General features: G+C 34.2%; 1 protein-coding gene and 1 long non-coding RNA gene across 5 annotated transcripts; both read left to right on the top strand.

Annotated features, from left to right (window-relative positions):
• Nucleotides 1-1,914: 1,914 nt before the first annotated feature.
• LOC136212772 (uncharacterized) lies at nt 1,915-3,699 on the top strand. 4 transcript variants are annotated; one of them, XR_010679936.1, is made up of 5 exons: nt 1,915-2,185; nt 2,289-2,353; nt 2,447-2,565; nt 3,280-3,345; nt 3,503-3,699. It is a non-coding gene; the product is annotated as an uncharacterized lncRNA (long non-coding RNA). The 4 variants fall into 4 exon arrangements; XR_010679924.1 differs by having other exon boundaries at nt 2,989-3,345; XR_010679930.1 differs by having other exon boundaries at nt 2,780-3,345.
• A 5,080-nt stretch (nt 3,700-8,779) lies between these two features.
• LOC136209809 (ethylene-responsive transcription factor 2-like) lies at nt 8,780-9,951 on the top strand. The gene has a single exon (XM_066001406.1). It carries the CDS (start codon nt 8,885-8,887, stop codon nt 9,740-9,742), a length of 858 nt encoding a protein of 285 aa, XP_065857478.1. The 5' UTR covers nt 8,780-8,884; the 3' UTR covers nt 9,743-9,951.
• The last annotated feature ends 10,121 nt before the right edge of the window (nt 9,952-20,072 follow it).

Below are 20,072 nucleotides of genomic sequence, written 5' to 3'. Positions count from 1 at the left end.
CCCTAAGCTTAAAGGGGGGGGGGGGGGGGGGGGGGGGGAGATTTAAGACATACAAATACCATTTTACCCAATTTCAATACCATATCCCTTTATTTCATTTGATTTCATCTCCACTTTTACTTTCACTTCCAACTAGTCGTTCTATAAATTTAAATATATATATTACCATTGCTCTTTACTATTAAACTTTCACCTTCACCCCTTCCTCTCTCTTCTGATCCTTGATTCACAGCTTCACCTTTTTACCTCGTGTCATCCTTCTCCTTTCGACCAATCACAAATCATGGTACAGATTCTCATGTCAGACATTCATCATCGTAGTGAATTAACAATCACGATGAGCTCATCATACACATCTCCTCTAACTTTCCCTCTCCTGTTAGTTAGGGGTTACATTTACAATTCCTATAAATGTACTTTGAATTCTAAGTTGTAATTCGTGGAGAAAGTTTCTCTCATTCAATTCTATACAATTCAGTTTAATTGTAAAGTTATGAAAGTAAAAATTAAGACTATAATTTAGTCAAGCCGACCTGAGTTTTAGTTTGCTTATTAGAAAACTGAATAGCCTGAACTCAAGCTCATGATTTTGTCCGTGAGTTGTTTGCGAGCAGCTCGTTAATTCTATTCATGAACTTCGCTCATTAACAACTCATTAATTATGTTCTTTAAAACCAAGCTGCGTTATTTTGAAACTTACAAAGGTACATTGTTTTATATTTCCACTTTTATAAAATACTATTAGTAGAAAAATAATCGAATCAAGTTTGTTTATGAACGTGTTCATGAACATTATAATTGAACTTGTTTATAAACCTATAATCGAACCTACTCGCGAGTTTTCGAATCAAATTTTACCGTGCTCAACGTTGACTCACTACAAGAAAAAACGCCATCACCGACACAATTGACCAACGCAAAGTTTTGTGTAGGAATCACCGATGGAACACCGACGAAAAGAATGTGTCGGAAATCACCTACACATTGACCTACACATTCTTAGAATGTGTAGGGAATTTTTGGCGGGATTATTCCCAATGACCTACACATTTAGTAGGTGATTTTAATTGTAGGTGATATCACCAACATATTATATTAGTCACCGACCATAAAATGTGTAGGAGATGAAATTATATAAAAAAAATTATATGTTTTATTAGAATTAGAAAATAAATTAAAAATTAAGGGTATTATAAAAAATGTATAAGGTCCAAAACTACCCCTAATATTTACACTTAGAAGCAATTTTACTTCTAACGTTTAAAATGATGCAATTTTACCCTTAATATTGGTAGCCAATAGAAATTTTACTCCTAACATTAACAAATCATGTCAACTGGATAAATTATTCATCAAATTGTGTTCTCAATTATGAGTTTTATTATCTAGACTTCACATGTGCGTCATTTTATCACTTATCAGTAACATAACCTATGGTTAAACGTGAATTTTTTTAATTTTTTTTAAATATTCTATATTTTATACGAGTTGGATAAAAAAAATTAAATATTTCACCGAATTTAAAAATATTAATTTCTAATTCTATTATTAAATCATAAAAAATATATTTTTTAATCAACTTACGTGTAATTAGTGCATAATAACGAACAAAATATATGTGTTTTGTAATAATGTCTGAAATTGATCCAACTTGTCAACATTATGCATAAAATTACTCTTAGCTGCCAAAATTAGGAATAAAATTGAATCATTTTATACGCTAAAAGTAAAATTGTTTCAGCCCTCTAAATATTGGGGATATTTTTACACATTGTCCATATAAAAGATATTGATATATGTATATATCAAAAAATAAGAAAATATGTTTTAAAAAAAAGAATAAGAAAATAAATAAAAAATTAAGAGTATATAAATAGCTTTTCTAAAAGTTTTCTCCCAACCCTAATTCCCATTTCCGCCGCTTACAGAGGAGTAGCCAAATCTCCTCACACACCCCAATCTCCTCCTCACTCATATCCGCCGATTTCCATCATCACCAGCGCGGCTTTAGTCGAATGTTAATTCATCTCCTCCTTGCCTCCGTTAACACCGGCGCCGGTTTCCACCAACACCGGCGTCGTAACGTTGTACCTCCCTCTCCCTTTTGTCTACGCACTGCTCACTCATGACTCTTTTCTGGTTCGCTGCTCCAAAATCTGTCTTTCCCTCAATCTCCTCTCTCTAGGTACGGATCTCACATTCCTTTGTTCTTGCATTCAATTTGATGTTTTTATGCTTTACGTTGGTTTTGATTTCTGTTGTAACGAGTGTTATCTCCTCTTTTCTAGGTTTGGGTTTTGGTTTCTGGGTTTTTGGTTATGCTTCCTGAGGTCTTCTGGTTTGAGACATCTAGGTGTGCTTTTTTTATTTAGGAATTTTCAGCTTCTTCTCATTTGTATTTCTGTGCGATGTTTGAATCATAATAAGAACAATGAATTTTTGACAGATTTTAAAAGGCAAACTAGACTTCACATGCATCTGATTCTTGGCATAGTGTATTTGACAGTGCAAAAGGGATGCGTGTGAGTTACCCTAAAAGGCAGCTGGAAGCCCATGAAGTCCTCTGTAAGTATGCATGATGTTGCAACCTTATCTTGTTAATTAGTTGCTGCTATATGAAATGTTGGATTGTTTATATTTTTTAAGCTTCATTTGTTAGTTATGTTAGTAATGAAGTGATGTTACAAAATTATTCTTTGGCCGTTGTGCTTCTTTTATTTAGGAAATTTTATTTTTAGTACTTAGACTATAACTTGTGGATCTTCTCTTTGGAATTCAGGTGTGCTCTCACTTTTATTATAACATCTTAAGATGGTTTTCATTGACCAAGCAAATGACCATTGTTGTGAAGTTTGTTATAAAGAAGGGAATGGTTTTTCTTTTTACATTATTTTCATAAGTTTCATGCTTTTGACATTTAGAGGTAAGGTTGGTAAATAAGTTAATATTTAATTGTTCATAAGTTTCTTCTCACCCGTATAATTTCAGGTCATTGCTGATAGTTTGTCCAAAGAGGAAATTGCAGGCCTAAAAAAACGTTGGATATGACCTTTATGGGGTTGGATAGCAAAGCAATAAAAGAGCTTTTATTAATTTTTCCTAATCAAGTAGCATTAGACTGGACATAAATATTGTATGACTGCTGAAAAATGTGTAATTTTCATAGTTTCTTGTTGTCGGGGTGGCTCTTTGTCCCTTGTTGAATTTCATTAAAAATCTCTCATTTTCTAGACCTATATATTCCATTAAGTTAGTATAGTTATTAATTTTCATTTTCAGGACCTGTACATCACTTTTTCAGGACCAATTAACTCACCAACTTCACTATTCAGCTCCCTCAATCTAGTGAGTTTCTCTCTGACTGTCTCTAATCTTGTAGCACTTGTTGGAATTTTTGACCTTCTTTTCTTATATACTGAAGTTTATGGTTTGATTTTGTATGCTTATAAGTATTTTGTGATTAGTAATTATGGTTAAAGTTCATACTTTTAACATATTTCAGGTACTTATATTTTTCATGAAGACATAGTCCATTTTTATAATGTATTTGATGTAGTTCTTTTGTATATATAATTTTAAGTCTCAGATTAATAGTTTTTATTATTTTCCTAACCATACGTGATAGATTGTAGTGTTATATAGTAGTTGCATTTCGTGTAGATATAATTGTTTTCACTAGAACATCTTTTGATTTTGGTTTGTGTTTTAGTTTTTGTATATATATTTATATATATGAGTTTCCTTCAATCCAAATAAAGTGACTAAAACGAAAATACAAATATTAATTTGAAAATAATTTACAATTTCAGACGCATTTCAATCTCAAAATTCGTCGGTAAATTTTTTAAATAAATATTTTGAAAAATAGATTACCGATGCATATGGGTCGGTGATATTGTCGGAATTTCCGACGCAATATACCTACTAAAAGTAGTCGGATTTTCCGACACATAACACCGATTAAATTTTGTGTCGGTCATTTTTTTGTGTCGGTGAAAAATTCTCGGAACTGCTTACCTACGAGGTCAACGCCGAGACATGTAAATCCGTCGGAATTCCGTCGGTGATGACTATCACCGACGCAAATTAGGCTATCACCGACGGATTCCTGCCGTCGGTGATAGCTCTTTTTCTTGTAGTGACTCGTTTATACATCAAGCTTATTTGGTCGCCGTACCGCTCATAAAACAGCCTTAATAAAAAAATATTAATTAATTAGAAGTAAAACTTTGGACACAACCCTCTCTTTCACCCTCGTTGTATGTATAAAATTATAAATTAATGCCGCAATTTCACAAAACAAAAACTTTAAACTAGTAATAGAAACAAGTGGAGCAAACAGATACCAATAACCTCGCCCACAAAGATACCCATGCTTACAAGTTGGGCTTATTTTATTAAATAAAATCATCCAATCAGATCCTTAATTAAAGAAGTTAATCTTAATTAATGCCATCTCATGGGACCAAAAAACAGAAAAAAGAGGAGGGTGTCACTATGTGGTGGGTCAGCTTCCTTGAAGGTGTGGAAAATTTAAAATATACATTTGGCATTATGCACTCAATAATTTAATGACACTTGTGTATAATAGCCTTTCTAGAGCAAATAAAATGGAAATTTACAAAACTAACCCAGTAAAAGGCTCATTTCAACACATGCTACTAAATTATACACTTACGATACATGTTTTTCAAAAGTATCATTAGTGTATATAAATAAACTACTAATACAACACAAAATCACACTCAAAATTTCATCTCTTTATTTTTCCATCTCCTTTTTATTCAAGCTCCATCACCAACATCACTTTTAAAAATCAATCCAAACTGCTTATTGATTTTCAATACTATATAAGTTTTTGTTGATTTTAAATATATAATAATCAAATACAGTTGGTAATTAGATGTAGTTGAAGTTAGTTTGAAACTAATTCTAAGTTAGTCAAAATTTTCAATTTGTAATTATGATTTTACTACGCAATTCGTGAATTACGAAGTAATTTAACATAGTTTCCTTTACTTCGCATATCGCCAATTGCGAACCTTGTAATCCAATTGCAAACTAACTTTTAACATTATTATTATTTCACAATTTGAATAAATTGTGAACTAGTTGATAAAACTGCATTTCGTATTTTATTAATTGTAAAATTCTAATCACAATTGTGAACTACCCATTGTGAATTAACTGTTTCGCAATTGCCAAAATGTGAACTGAGTTTGCTAAAATGGTAAGTTAATTCAACCTAGTTTTCTTCACTTTGCATATCACCAATTGTGACCATACTAGTCCAATTGCGAACTAACTTTTAACATTATTATTTCGTAATTTGGATAAATTGTGAACCAATTGATAAAATTGCGTTTCACATTTCAGGAATTGCGAACTTCTAATCATAATTACAAACTACCCATTGTGGTTTAGTTGTTTCGCAATCGCCAAAATGCTAAGGGATGATAAACTCTAATGTACCCATCTTTTTGCGGTGTATCTTTTGATATCTACCTTGAGCTGCTCGAATAGCCTCACCTTCCCAAGAGGGAAACTCCACTTCTCGAGAAATTCTCTCACTAAACCTTTATTGAAATCCCTAACATGAGGGAACTTCCATCCTCTCCGAACTTAGTTGCATTTATTCACAAACTTAGTCACTCACTCGACTGGAGGAGGAGGCACTCTACTAGAGCCCTGCAGGAAGTCGCTCAACCTATGCTCAATATACAAGCTTGCACGCTCCGGCATGTGATTCTTTGCACTCTTAGGAGAAGGATTCTAGTTGGTTAGAAACGAGAAATCCGTCTCTTGCAGACTATAATGAGCATATCCCCCCACTCACAAAACATGTTGATATCATTCCCAAGGAACTTCGACCTCTAGACCTTCCAACTCACATGGCTAGACTTCATATTTTGGCTGGGCTAGAAGGACTTTAAAAAAACAGGGATATTAAACATCCCGGAAAAGGGATATAGGGTACTCGAAAACCTTGAATAAGGTGTTTCTCGTACAAGATAAAAGGATTGGAGGAATCAGGTTGTTGGCTCGCACGTCCGAACCAAGGGCTTCCGATTCGTAAGCACCCCCAACCCTATATACAATTGAAGTCATAGCGACGTCTTTGAGAATCAATTGGCTCGCTATATTTCCCACATGATGCACTAGGGTATTCATTTTGAGACGTACACGATAATCAAAATGGGTTCCCTTATTGAGCAAATTATGCACGCCTGTTGGTCGTAATTGACTCTTAGCCTGTTCATACAACATACTAAGTAACATCGACCTTAATAAAATCAAAATGGCCAAGCAACTCTTTGGTGTAGTGATACATGGTAGGAAAGAATGTATGTTTGTAACTAGGCCACGACCTCAAGCTTCTCACGTTTTTCAACAGAGTGACCCTCACTCCCTTTACCACAATAATTAGTCTAGGAAATATTCAAATTTAAAAAGAGTTTGTGCATCTTCGACTAAGGAAACCCTAACTATAACTTCACATTCAACGCACAGATAACAAAAGGCAAGGGAAAGAGAAAAAGAAAGAAATGAAAAACTAACATGCTTTATAACCTCATCGAAAAGTCTGTTAATAAAATCCTCTATGTTCCGAGTTCTCCGAGTCACTTTCGAATGTGAAAGGGTTCCTTCTCACTCAATCTAGGGCTATATACATTTTTGTTGTCAAGTTACCATAAATCACAGTCATCTATCACCTCAAAAATGGCAATTATCTTATGGGAAACACACATCTAACCAAAGCACATCAAATTTCTGTCTCATATGTAATGATTTGAGACGTACAATTGTGAGGCATCTATTATAGATCTAATACACTTGAGGCCTAAGTCCAAATGAATTTGACACTCTCATAAGGGCATGTCCCTATATGGATCTAGGAGCCTCACACCGACTTCCAATCACCAATCACCGTTTCACTGTGGGGTAGTAAGATAATCTCATACTTCGTGATCCCTTATAAAAAAAGGCAGTTCTCTCTTTAAGGACAAATTCTACATTGTTTGACTTTCACATCAGAGTATACATGTCAACCATTAAAGAACCAATAAACGGTCAGCTCTTAGGCTTGATCCAACATCAGTCGTACATTAATTGTATCTAATAGGATAACACATGCTAGGATATTTTTGATAAAAATCAATTAATGTATTGAAATGAGTCAAAATGTTATACATTATAAAATAATTTTTTTTTGCTAAAATATCATCTATATCTATTTTGATCTTGGAATGGTAAGAGTAATATATTAAACAATATATAAGTAATTATACATAATTTTTTTTAATCATATAACAACAAATATAAAAATAAACCTTGTGATTTGACCAATATACAAAAACAATTCTCGTGGTCTAAAAGTTTACAAATATAAGTATGTTCTTTTTACATTTTACAAATCCAGTCATTTCTTCAAAAATTATTGTCTTAGCTATTTACTCTAAAAAAGAGCGATTTGAAGCAATTAACAAGATTTACTTTGCAAATTATAAAAAATACACAATCTAATTTTACAATTTAACTGAACCACAAGTATGGTTTAGTTGAAAATTTGATTTATGTATCATTTAACTGCAAAATTCACATAATACAGACCTATGTTTAAAAACTTTTAAACCACAAGACTATTTTTACAAATCCGTCGGATAAAAAAAATCATATTTTTTCTATAATGTAACATTTAATTATTATTTATGTGATATTAAATTATACATTCAGATAAACATATAATAAAATTTGTTAGACAAAAAAACCTTAGGGGTAGGGTGGATTTTAGTGAATACTTAAATTGATAAAGAATTCAATGGAAAATTGACTTTGTGGCAAGACTTATCCAAAATATAATATCTTCTCCAACATGTCCAGGGCCATTGTATCTCTTACTCTTATATTTGTTTTTTACTACTTTATTTTCCTCCCCTCTCCCCTATCCTTTCAACCCTTTTTACTCTATTTTCAAATCAAAATAGCTAATTTCATATCTACCAAACTTAATTGAAAATTTCACTAATCAACTTACAAATTAATTTCCCTTAATTCAAATAACTTAACAAACTTTTCCATTCTCATTAATATGAATTCAACTCCATTAATACTACTTTAACTCTTTCCTATTAAACCCTTTCACTTCAATAAATGACATAAAAATATTAATTCTAATCATTCTTACTAAGATGACAAATCCATATCATATTTCCGTTGGTTACCTATTATTTATTGTTTGCTGTTTAGTGTTGGAAAAAACAGTTTTTCCAAAAAACAGTGTTTCTCTTCTTTTGTAAAAAAATCTACTTTTTAACTATAAAAGTCAAATAGAATGTGTCTAAAATTATAGAATCGTGAATAGATTAATGGTACGAACATTTAAAATTATAATATTATTTAATATATCTATGTGTCAAATTTTTTTTTTGAAGACAAACATGTCTATGTGTCAACTTAATTAATTAATAAATGTAATATTTAATAATTACATTATATTAAGCGTAACGTAACTTTATTGATGATATGCAAAATGAATTATAGAAAAAGGAAAGCAAAGGTTGACACAACGACAAACAAAAAGACAAACGACAAATTGCTGCCCTAAGAACAATGACGTCATAGGTTTACTAACAACTTGCATAATTTAGACATGTGATTTAATTGAACCTTCATAGAAATCTCCTTTCCCCACTTATTTTATATTTTATATCCATTTATCAAATCAACTTTGTCCCACCTTTCTTTTTCATTTTCCAAGTTCATGAACCCCGAACCCCTATAAATCCCCCAATTTTATCCCCTTCAAAATTAATAAAGGAAAAACAACACAACCAAAAATAAAAATTAAACAAAAAAAATACCTTCATCTTCTCAATTTCTAAAAATGTTTGGACAGATCGTAACTGAGGCCGATTTTTCTATTCTCGATTCCGTTCGCCGTCACTTGCTCGGCGATTCCATCTCTTCAATTCCCGGTGCTACTAACAGTACACCTGTTTATTGCCGGCAATCCAGTTTTAGCAGCTTGTACCCTTGTTTATCAGAAAATTGGGGCGAATTGCCACTTAAAGTCGATGATTCCGAAGATATGCTACTTTACGGCGTCCTCCGTGATGCTGTCACCGTCGGTTGGGTCCCATCTCTCAAGACTGAGTCGGAAATGGATTTTCCACCGGTCAAATTGGAGTCGCAGGACAATTTCTTTCTCATGCCGGAGATTTTACCGGCTCCGGTAGCTTCACCACCGCCGGAAAGGATAGCGAAGCAGGTTGTGACTCCTGCTACTACTAGTGGTACTCCGGCAGTGGTACCGGTGAAGGGGAAGCATTATAGAGGAGTGAGACAGCGGCCGTGGGGGAAGTTCGCGGCGGAGATCCGAGACCCGGCGAAAAATGGGGCTCGGGTTTGGTTAGGGACATTTGAGACAGCCGAGGATGCGGCTTTGGCTTATGATCGCGCCGCTTATAGAATGCGGGGGTCAAGGGCTTTATTGAACTTTCCGCTTCGGGTTAATAATGGTGAACCGGACCCGGTGAGAGTGACTTCGAAGAGGTCATCACCGGAGCCGTCTAGTTCTTTGTCATCGGGGTCGGAGAGTGGATCGCCAAAGAGAACAAAGAGCTCAAAAACTGCGGTGAAATCGGCGGCTGTGGTGGCTCAAGCCGGATTGGAAATGGGGAATGCTGTTAGATGTCAAGTGGTAAATGGTACACATGGCGAGAATCTATTGGTTAGACAATAAAATAGAAAGTCAGTTTCCACTTTGCAGATAAGGAGAAAAAAAAAAAGTGAGATTGAAAATGGGAAAACATTTTTGATAAATTTTGAGAGAAGAAAAAAGAAAAAAAAAAGAAGAAGAAGGAAACCTGTTTGGGTTTGTGAATACAATGTTTGAAAGTTGTTGTATGAATTTGTTCTTTTGTTCTTTAATAGAAACATTTTTTTCATTTATATTATCTTCTTCTATACATTATACATCTAATTTTTTTTGACAGCAAAGAAGAATTCTTATTCCATATCAGATAATAACGCATTACAAATAAAATCCGGAGGGGTATGTTTCCATACCCTGTTGTCAGTCTCGGAATCCGAAGCTCTTACTAACAAGTGAGCTATCGTATTCGCTGACCTCCTAATAAATGAGAAAGATAACACATTAAGCCCTTTAATCATGGCTTTACAGTCGTCAACAATGATGCCAAATGGGGAAACTAACTCGGTGGTTCCGTTTATTGCCAGAGCCAGGAGCTGAGAATCCGTCTCCATGTGAACACCGGCCATATTTTCCTTTTTTAACCAGCTAAGAGCTTCCCGACAGCTCATACTTTCTGCTAACAGGGGGTCTTGACAGAAGCCTAATATACCGTTTCCGGCTGCTATGAATTCAGCTCTATGGTTTCGAAGTATAAACCCAAAACCCACCCTCCCTGTTTCCGTAAACAAAGCTGCGTCGATATTCAGTTTTAAACAGCCTTCTATCGGGCAGGTCCAAGTTGATCGCAGCAAAGGTGACTCTCTCGTATCCGTCGCTTTTTGGGCTTCTTGCCACATGGCTAAGAAAGATTTGGCGCTGCACATCGTGATGGCCGGCGGTTGTCGTTTGCATTCCCATAGAACAATGTTGCGGTCGTTCCATATAGCCCAGCTCAAAATGGCAGCCAATTCAAGTGAACTATTGTCAAGATTGTTTTTAATATAAATCCAGAATTCAGCCAAGTTGTTTACTCTCCTGCTCAGATCACCAATATGTGTTAAAATCTATACCTGACGTGCTTCTGGACATGATATTAAAGCATGAAAGATGGTTTCGTTCTCTTGGCTACATCGCGGACACAGAGTGGTGGTATCAACTCGTTTTTTCGCCAATTCAGATCGAGATGGTAAGCAACGAGCTGTTGCTCTCCAAACTAGATGACGAACCTTAGGCGGGACGTGGATCTTCCATATTTTACCCCAGACTTCACCAAGAGCATCCTCCTCAGTTTCTGATGGTTGAAATTGAAGGTGTCTGTACCCACTTCTAACCAAATAGCTTCCATTTCTTTCTAATTTCCATGTCCACCTGTCACGAGTTTCCCTCCGGCTCAGTTGTATTTTTATGATTAGCATTCTGTCCCTTGCGGAGAATAACTCTTGTAATTTCCTATAATCCCAAGTCCCCTGCAGACTTTATCGGAGAGTTGCTACAGTATCTTCTTCTCGTCCTGGAGGTGCAATGCTGTCCACAAAAGGGTTAATATCATCGGGCAGCCAGGGGTCTGTCCAAATGTTTACTTCTGATCCCGACCCAATTAATAATCGGCTTTGTGATTTTAGTAGGGGAAGGCCTGCCATAATACTCCTCCATATATAGCTTGGATTCGATTTAATTTCAGCCTCAAGGATGGTGGTCTGAGGGAAATATCGAGCTTTATAGATTCTTGCAACGAGAGAGGTTGGGTTGACCAGCATACGCCATGCCTGTTTTGCCAGGAATGCAATATTATAATTGTGAAAGTTCTTAAAACCCATACCTCCTAGTTGTTTCGGTTTGCATAACTTCTCCCAAGATTTCCAATGTATCTTGCGACCTTGACCATCCTCCGATCCCCACCAAAAGGAGTTAATCAGATTTTCAAGGTCTTCACAGAGTGTTATAGGAATTAGGAACATGCTCATAACATATGATGGGAGAGATTGTAGAACAGATTTGATAAGTATTTCCTTTCCTGCTTTTGATAGAAATCTGTTCTTCCAGCTACTTATTCTCTTTCTGATCATCGATTCAATATACTCGAATACCTCTCTTCTGTTTCTTCCGATCAATGATGGTAGGCCTAGGTACTTACCCGGGCTGATTACTACTTCCACTTCCAGGTTGGCTCCCACACTCGTCTTTACTGCTGTTGACACATTTTTGCTGAAGTGAAGAGTAGATTTATTAAGATTAATTTTCTGCCCGGACGCTTCCTCGTATTGTTTGAGGCATTGTCGAATTTCTTCGCTTTCTTCTATTGTAGCCCTGAAAAACAAGTAGCTATCGTCAGCAAAAAATAGATGAGTTATTTCCGGAGCTTGTGGTGCTACCGAACAGCCGTGGATTTTTCCTCTTGTTTCTAGTGCGGATAAAGCAGCTGATAGGCCTTCTGCGCATATTAGGAAAAGGTATGGTGAAATGGGGTCGCCTTGTCTTAGGCCTCTTTGTGGAGTGATAGGTCCAATCTCATGTGGCCCGTTAATGATATTATATCTTGCCTTAGTAACACATTACATTATTAGCTGGACCCATGATGGAGAGAAACCCAATTTGAGCATTATCTTCTCGAGAAAAATCCATTCTACCCTGTCGTAGGCTTTTGCCATGTCTAACTTTAGCGCTGCATATCCTATCTTCCCTTGAGTTTTCCTATTAAGGTAGTGATTTACCTCAAAGGAAAGCATTGCATTGTCTGTGATCAACCTTCCTGGTATAAAGGCACTCTGCTGTTCTGAGATGATGCTAGGTAGTACTGTCTTGAGCCTGTTTGCCAAGATTTTTGAAACTATCTTGTAAATCACGTTGCACAAGGCGATAGGACGTAGATCGGAAGCATATTCTGGACCTGCTTTCTTAGGAATCAGAACCAGCGTTGTTTCATTAATTTCCTCCGGTATTTCCCCAGAATTCAGCCACTGGAGGCATGCCGCTGTCACTTTCTCGCCCACCACACCCCAGAACTTTTGGTAAAAACAAGGATTAAACCCATCCGGACCAGGGCTCTTTTCAGGATGCATTGAAAAGACGGCAATTTTGACTTCCTCTGGACTAAAAGGGCTGAGCAGTTCTTCATTTTCAGTCACAGTTACTTTGCTTGATATGTTCGATAGTATAGGGTCCGGGTCGGACGTGTCAGAAGTGAAAATACCATTAAAGTATGAAGTGATGATTTCGTCTAGACCATTCCCCCATTCTTTCCATTCTCCGTCGCTCCCTTTCAGCCTGAATAATTCGTTTTTCTTCCTTCTTGCCGTTGCTGCTTTGTGGAAGAACCCAGAGTTCAAATCTCCTCCTTTCAGCCATTGTTGTTTGGCCCGTTGACCCCAATAACTCTCTTTCTGTAACAATAGTGTATCCAGCTCTTTTTTCGCCACCTTATAAGCCTCTACAGATTCAGCGTCGTTTCTTTTTTTTGTTCTACTGATCACAGCTTTGCAATTTTCCACTTTCAATTTGAATTGATTCCTCAATTCTTTGCCCCAATTAAGTAATGACGATCCGCAATCCTTTAATCTGTTTGTGAGGAGGGCGTCAGTCTCATTCTGCCATCCAGTAATAACTCTGTCCCTGCAATCACTCTCATGAGTCCATGCGTTTTCAAACCTGAATCCATGCTTTATATGTACTGTATTCTGTCTAACAGACAGAAATAGGGCTGTATGATCTGAACAAGTGACCTCTTCATTTATTAATTTAGCTTCGGGGAACCTGAGGCGCCAGTTTGAGGAGGCAAGAGCTCTGTCGATTCTTTCTTCAACTAGCCTACCTGATTCCCGGCCTCTTTCCCAGGTGAAAGGGTGACCCACTAGACTGATATCTGAAAGACCACTTGATTCAATAGCTGAGTTAAAACCTCTCATTAATGCAGGGCTCTGTCGTGTACCTCCTGATTTTTCGTCTTGAGTCCTGATGTCGTTGAAGTCTCCAATTATTACCCAGGGAAGAGAAGAGAGGGTTGATAGTTGCTTAATTAGATCCCATGAATCCTTCCTACGAGCTCTCTCCGAGTAACCATAGTATCCGGTCAGTCTCCATGGGTCCTGACCTGCTAGATTTATTTCCACGTCAATGTAATTCCGCGAGAAACGGAGTAATTTGACTGAATTTTTCTATTTCCAGAAGAGTGCTAAACCTCCTCCGTAATTAACTGCTTCCATTGTAAAAACCCCTTCATAACCAATCTTCTTTCTTATAGTTTCAATTTTCTCTCTACTGCACTTGACTTCACTTAAGAATACGAACTCGGGCTTTGTTTTGGACACTAGGTCCTTCAGCATACGAACTGTACGAGGATTGCCCGCCCCTGACAGTTCCAACTTAAAGAACTCATTGCCCCGGGCGAGCCTGGACACCAGGACCCACCTCTTTGTTGTTCTTTGACTGATCTGATTGATGCTTACCACTTTCCTGGTTTAAGAAGGTTGCAGGTTCATCCTCCATATTTGTTGTCTGCGTTTCTGTTCCGTCGTGCCTTCTTCTCTTCGGGTCCGTGATTTTGATTTCTCCTGAGCTTGTATCAGTACTCGGAGGATTGTTCTGTTTTTGGATTGAAGTAGTTCTGAAGTTGCCATACCTTATCTTTGGGGTATTATACATCTAATTTAATTTCACATGTTACATATTTTTCAGTGTTTTATGTTACATGAGGATATAAGAATTATAAATTATATTGTTGAAGTGACATTCTAAATAATGTCTTTAATTTCCAAATAGTTAGTAAAAAAAAAAAAAGATTAAAAATAAAATAATGTCTTTTAATGCAAAATGTATATGGTATACTTTTCTTAAAGACTATTTACAATCTGTAAAAATCTAAGGCTTTATCCAAGGCATTGTTTTATATTTAAAAGATCTCAAATGTCAAATTTAAAAATATCTAAGTATTGGATATGTAGACAAGCTCTACTGGGTCCCCCAATATATAGGTCTAAGAGCATCTCTAGTAAAATTATTACTTTTCTGAATTTATTTAAAATAACATATTAATATTTTGAATTTATATATTGACTCATTTAATTTAAAGTGACTTATTATTCTCTTAATCTTGCTAACAGTGATATGTGTTCCATTTACTCAAATCGTCTCCTATTCTACCATTATAACACTAGAAGATTAATTATGTTGGTTTAAGTAAACATCCTTAAAATTCAGGGATTAGTCGATTTTTTCAGCAAAATTCAAAAGACCCTTAACGTATCCAGCCAAATACATATTACACTCGATGCATATGCATGTAAGCAATAGACATGTATATATATTATATATTTATTTGCCATTTTCTCATCGGCTGACATATATATTAGCACAAGTAAATGAGTGATGGAGATGTCGTCGCACCCTGAACCTAGTCATGGAAAACTACCTCTAAGAGGGATGATTCCGTCCTTTTTTTAGCTACGTAATTCATTTACTAAGAGTGCAACCAATCTTTGATGGGTTAGTTTTTGGCCTAAATTGAAGAAACAAATTTTGACATCAAACTTATATCAGAAAAGTTTATTTGTACACCCAATTGTCAATGGTGAAGTCACGTTATAGATTGTCCCCTTAATTTTTTTTAAACTATAATATTATTATATATAAAATTTATTATTAAATTTAATTTGTCTTTGTCTTCCTTATTTTCGGAATTTGTCCACCTTATACTAAACAAATGTATTTTATGAATAAGTTCTTATATTTTAATTAGGGGTGCAATTATCGGATTAGTGTCGTGCCAATTACCGGGTTATTGTCAAATGAGACCCAGGGAGTTTGTTTCCTCAGATCCCCATGTTCCGCTCCTTAAAAGGTGTTCAAGACTAGCGATTTCGGCATTTGCTCGGGCTAAGCTCCTTTTCCTAAGATCGATCGCTTGAGTTTGCTTGCGGAGAGACTAGATACATGTCTCTCCTACGAGGGCAACAACGGAAATGTGTTTTTTTTTTTAATTTGCGCACAATGCGCTTACATTAAGAAGAAAGAAAAATCTTCATCCCATCCGGATGTGATTCGAACCCATAACCTCCCTGGTCATAGGTATGCTCCCAACTAGACTAAGAGGTTCACCACAACGAAAATGTGTTGTCTGGTGGAACAAGTGGAAAAATCCTGCTTGTTTAAGTGATGTATAACTTCCTCGACTTCTTTGAGTTTTTCTCATACGTCTACCATCTATATCGCATATTCATCTGTAATAGTGTTCACGGCCTCTTGAATGGATCATATACTGTAGATGAGCTGATTGGTATTTCCATCCATGAACGTCCTTTGTTCGGGCTCGAGGGAGCCCAAAAATTCTTCCATATGTCGATCAAGGTTTAGGGTGACTTGAAAAAGCCGATCGGATTACACTTGCATAAATGAGGGTTATAGGCTGTTAAGGAGGGTTCGAGGTTAAAGGGATTAAAACACTGCTTGAATGAGTCATGAATACATTCGTTCATCCACGCTAATCGCACCAATTTGATGCAAAATAACCTGAGATAAACTTTTCGGAATTATTTCGGTGCTTTAGATAAGATATAAAAATGATCAAGGAAGGACCGAGAACCGGTGACCCCACTGTGATATTTAAGTTAGCAAAGAAAAAAATGAATGGTGCTGAGGAGTACGAAATTAGAGTGTGCAAGGGAGAATGTACATTTCTACATCACGTATTTTTCTATTTATAGTGTGGTAGGTTGTGTGCTATAGAAAAGCTTGATTCCACGTTTCGACTTCTAGGTGGAGAAGGTCTGCTGGCAACCTAGGGCGGGTTGTGTCTGCTCCAACTGTAATCTCCATAATTCTAGACGTATAATTAGAGATTTGCGTGTAATTTAGAACTCTTTTCGATTGGTTCACATGGCGCTGACAGTTACCTATTTAGAAAGGATTACTCTCATTAATCCACATATACTTTATTTATTTATTATTACTTTATTTATTTATTATGATACTAGAAAATAAATACTTTTCCTTAATTGGTGTAATACATCCACATACCTTCTAAGTTGTCCAAAACTGCAACTGACTTTCTGAACTTTAAAACTTTACAACTAATCCCCTCAAACTTTCTTAATCGAAACAAATAACCCCATAAATGCCACATGATAACACGTGATTAGCATCGCGTGATAGATTGTAACATTTTGAAGTTCGAATCACGCGTTGTCACGTGACATTTGAGAGGTTATTTGTTCAAATAAACAAGTTTAGGGAATCCGCTGTAGCTTCTGAACAACTTAAAAGAGCTGAATGTATTATGTTTTTTTATTGCATCTGTAAATTTTATTAACCGGCTACAGGGAAATCTCACAATCATTTATCATTTTAAATTTTCGTTAATCCATATAGAGTTAAATTTTGTTTAAGAAGAAAATACCATCTCACACGATGATGATGCATTTCATCCTCTATGCATTTCAAAATGGTTGATTGATTCTCTAAATTTATATCCTTATTAGCCTCTTAAACTTGCTTTAATTGTCATGATTAAGTCTCTAAATCTATAAAAACGTCATACAAATGTACAAAATAAAAAGTTAATTTGTTTTAGAGACTTAAAATTACGAATTAAGCCTTTACTTTTTAAGTTTTGATTTTTTTTTACAGATTTAGACATTGCAATGTAGGTCACTTTAAACAACTTTAGGAGGCAAATGGATTACTATAAGCAAGTTCAAGGGGCTAATAGGTCATTTGAAACAAATTTAGATGACCAATAGGTTATTTTAAACAAGTTGAGAGGGCTAATGAAATACTATGTAAGTTCAGAGGGCCAATCAATCTTTTTGGACGAATTCAATGAGCTTTTTGATGTATTAAGCAAAATTATATTTTATTTAATTTTATTAATGGGATTAATAAAATTATAATTTATTGGTCTATATTAAAATATATAAAAAAAGAGCTTTATTTTTCAGTATTACATTTTTCTTAGGCTCTGTTCTTTATCGCTGAAAAAAACTGAACTGAACTGAACTGAATTGAACTGAATTGAATTGAACTGAACTGAACTGAACTGAATTGAACTGAATTGAATTGAACTGAACTGAACTGAATACTACTGAATACTGAACTTAACTGAATGCTACTCAACTTAACTGAATGCTACCGAACTTAACCGAACTTAACAATAATGATGATATTAGACTTTAAAATAATTTTCATGATAATATTGGACATTAATTAACTTATAATAATAATAATGATTCTAATAAATTTAATAATATCAATAATAAATAAATATATTATTAAAAATAAAACTAAATTGAATATCAAATAAAAGCCCGGGTTGATAAAATCTTGGCTCGATAAAAGCCTATGAAATTAAATAAAAATAAGTCTAATTTAAATTAAAAATACAAATTACATACAAACACAAATTTATATATAATTTAAAGCCTATGAAATTAAATACAAATCTTCATATGAATACAAACTCTTAACTTTTTATTTTAATTAAGGGTTAAAGTGCAAAAATAACGTATTGGGTCAGGAGTAATTTTACCTCTAACGTCTAAAATGATGGAATTTTATCCCTAACATTGATAAATTGGATAAATTTGAGAAATAATTCATAATATGGATGCAATTCCTAATTTTTAAATATGGATGCATACTTTAGTTTTTTTTTTTTATTAAACCATATATACTTTAATAAACTATCATTTCTTAACTTTTATCTAATTTATAGATAATGATAAACTATAAATAATAATAATAAATAATGATCAAATATAGATAAATAATAATCATAATTATAATAAATTATATATAAATAATTATAATATAATAAATAATGATAAATTACTGAATGCTGAAACTGGATGCTGACTGAATGCTAAAACTGAATGCTGAACTGAACTGAATTGAATTAAACTGAACTGAACTGAACTGAATTGAACTGAATTGATTATTACTGAAATTAAGTGATAAAGAACAGACCCTTAGAAATTGGATTTTTCGAAGAGGAAATTGAAAGAATTGCGTTAAATTGGAATTCTAATTCCTTGGTTGATTATGAGTTTGTGGATTATTTTATGGAAGCAAAACAAAACAATATTAAATGCGATACGGACATTTTTCTATCAATTATATACAAAATTGTGAAAAATGCATTTAATTGGAAAATAATTTTTTAATGGTCTAAATTGATTCCAACCCACGTTTTAAAGTGGAATCCTTCTTCCCTAAAGTAAGAAGGATGTGCCATAAAATTTTCAGTTCAATTAAAAATTTCAACAGATTTATGTAAGTAACGACTAGAAAATTGATGAATTTTTAATTGAAAGACACAACACATCAAACCATTAAAAAACAAATCTCTTTTCTGGTCTCTTTATCTTTTCTCTTCTTTGTTTGTTCCTCTCAAATCCCCTCTTTGTCAATCCAAGTTCTTGTTCAAAATTCTAGTAATCTCCACAATAGTTCTCAAGTTACCATATTCATTATTATTTTCATTTTAAGTTTTTTTTATTTAAATGTATTTTTTCTATTTTTTTTTTGGGATTTCCAAGTTCTTTCATTTCTATTACTATAATAAAATCTTTTCAAAATAATAATAGAAGTTTTAATTCTTTGAGTTGATTACTGAGTGGTCATTGCTTAAGCTAGTAAACTTTTCTTAGTGCGTTTAGAGACTCGAAAATAATTTTTCAATCCTTAAATCTTTTACTCAATTGGTTACTTTTTAAAAATAAAAAATCACAAAAACATAAAAATTAGTTTTAATAGCAACTCGCAAAAAGCCACAAAATCAAAATTCAAATTCAAATATCCTAAAAAAGAAATTGATAACACATCTCGCAAAAAGCAACAAAATCAAAATTGAAATTCAAATATTCTAAAAAATATTGATAACACATCAATAAAACCACATGATTTTTTTTTTCACATTCTGTCTTTTTTTTTTGTCACTTTAAACAATAAAATAAAGTTCAGTTAGAATTGAATAACAGTTGATACCAAACAACTTCAAACAATAGTGAATACATGATTATTTAGTTGGAAGACCCTTACACATAGTGTGTATTATTTATTTATTTATTTAATTTTTTTTTCTTTTTTTTTTTGCTAAATCAACCTTTCTCAAAAAAAAAAAAAAATTCATATATATACATGTTATAATCTGAAACATGATAAGAATAAATTTTTAAATACCAGTATAAAATTTCTCAAAATTTTAAATTACACTGTGTTTTAGATTTTTAACATATAAAAAAATTGTATCTAATACAAAAACATTAGTTTTAAGGAGGGTCTAATACATCAAAAAATTTAGAAATTTCGATTTAAGAACGACCTAGTGTGGGGGGGGGGGAGTTTGATCATAGGCAAACTCAACCCCAAGCATTGACAAAACTACGAGAAG

The sequence above is a fragment of the Euphorbia lathyris genome, chromosome 1 (genome assembly GCF_963576675.1).
Source record: "Euphorbia lathyris chromosome 1, ddEupLath1.1, whole genome shotgun sequence".
NCBI lineage: Eukaryota > Viridiplantae > Streptophyta > Magnoliopsida > Malpighiales > Euphorbiaceae > Euphorbia > Euphorbia lathyris.
The sequence above is the reverse complement of the archived record's forward strand: the minus strand, read 5'-3'. Positions and strand labels throughout refer to the sequence as shown.

What these genes read in the sequence shown, in the direction of transcription:
- LOC136209809 (XM_066001406.1), top strand. Translation starts at nt 8,885, where the DNA reads ATGTTTGGACAGATCGTAACTGAGGCCGATTTTTCTATTCTCGATTCC.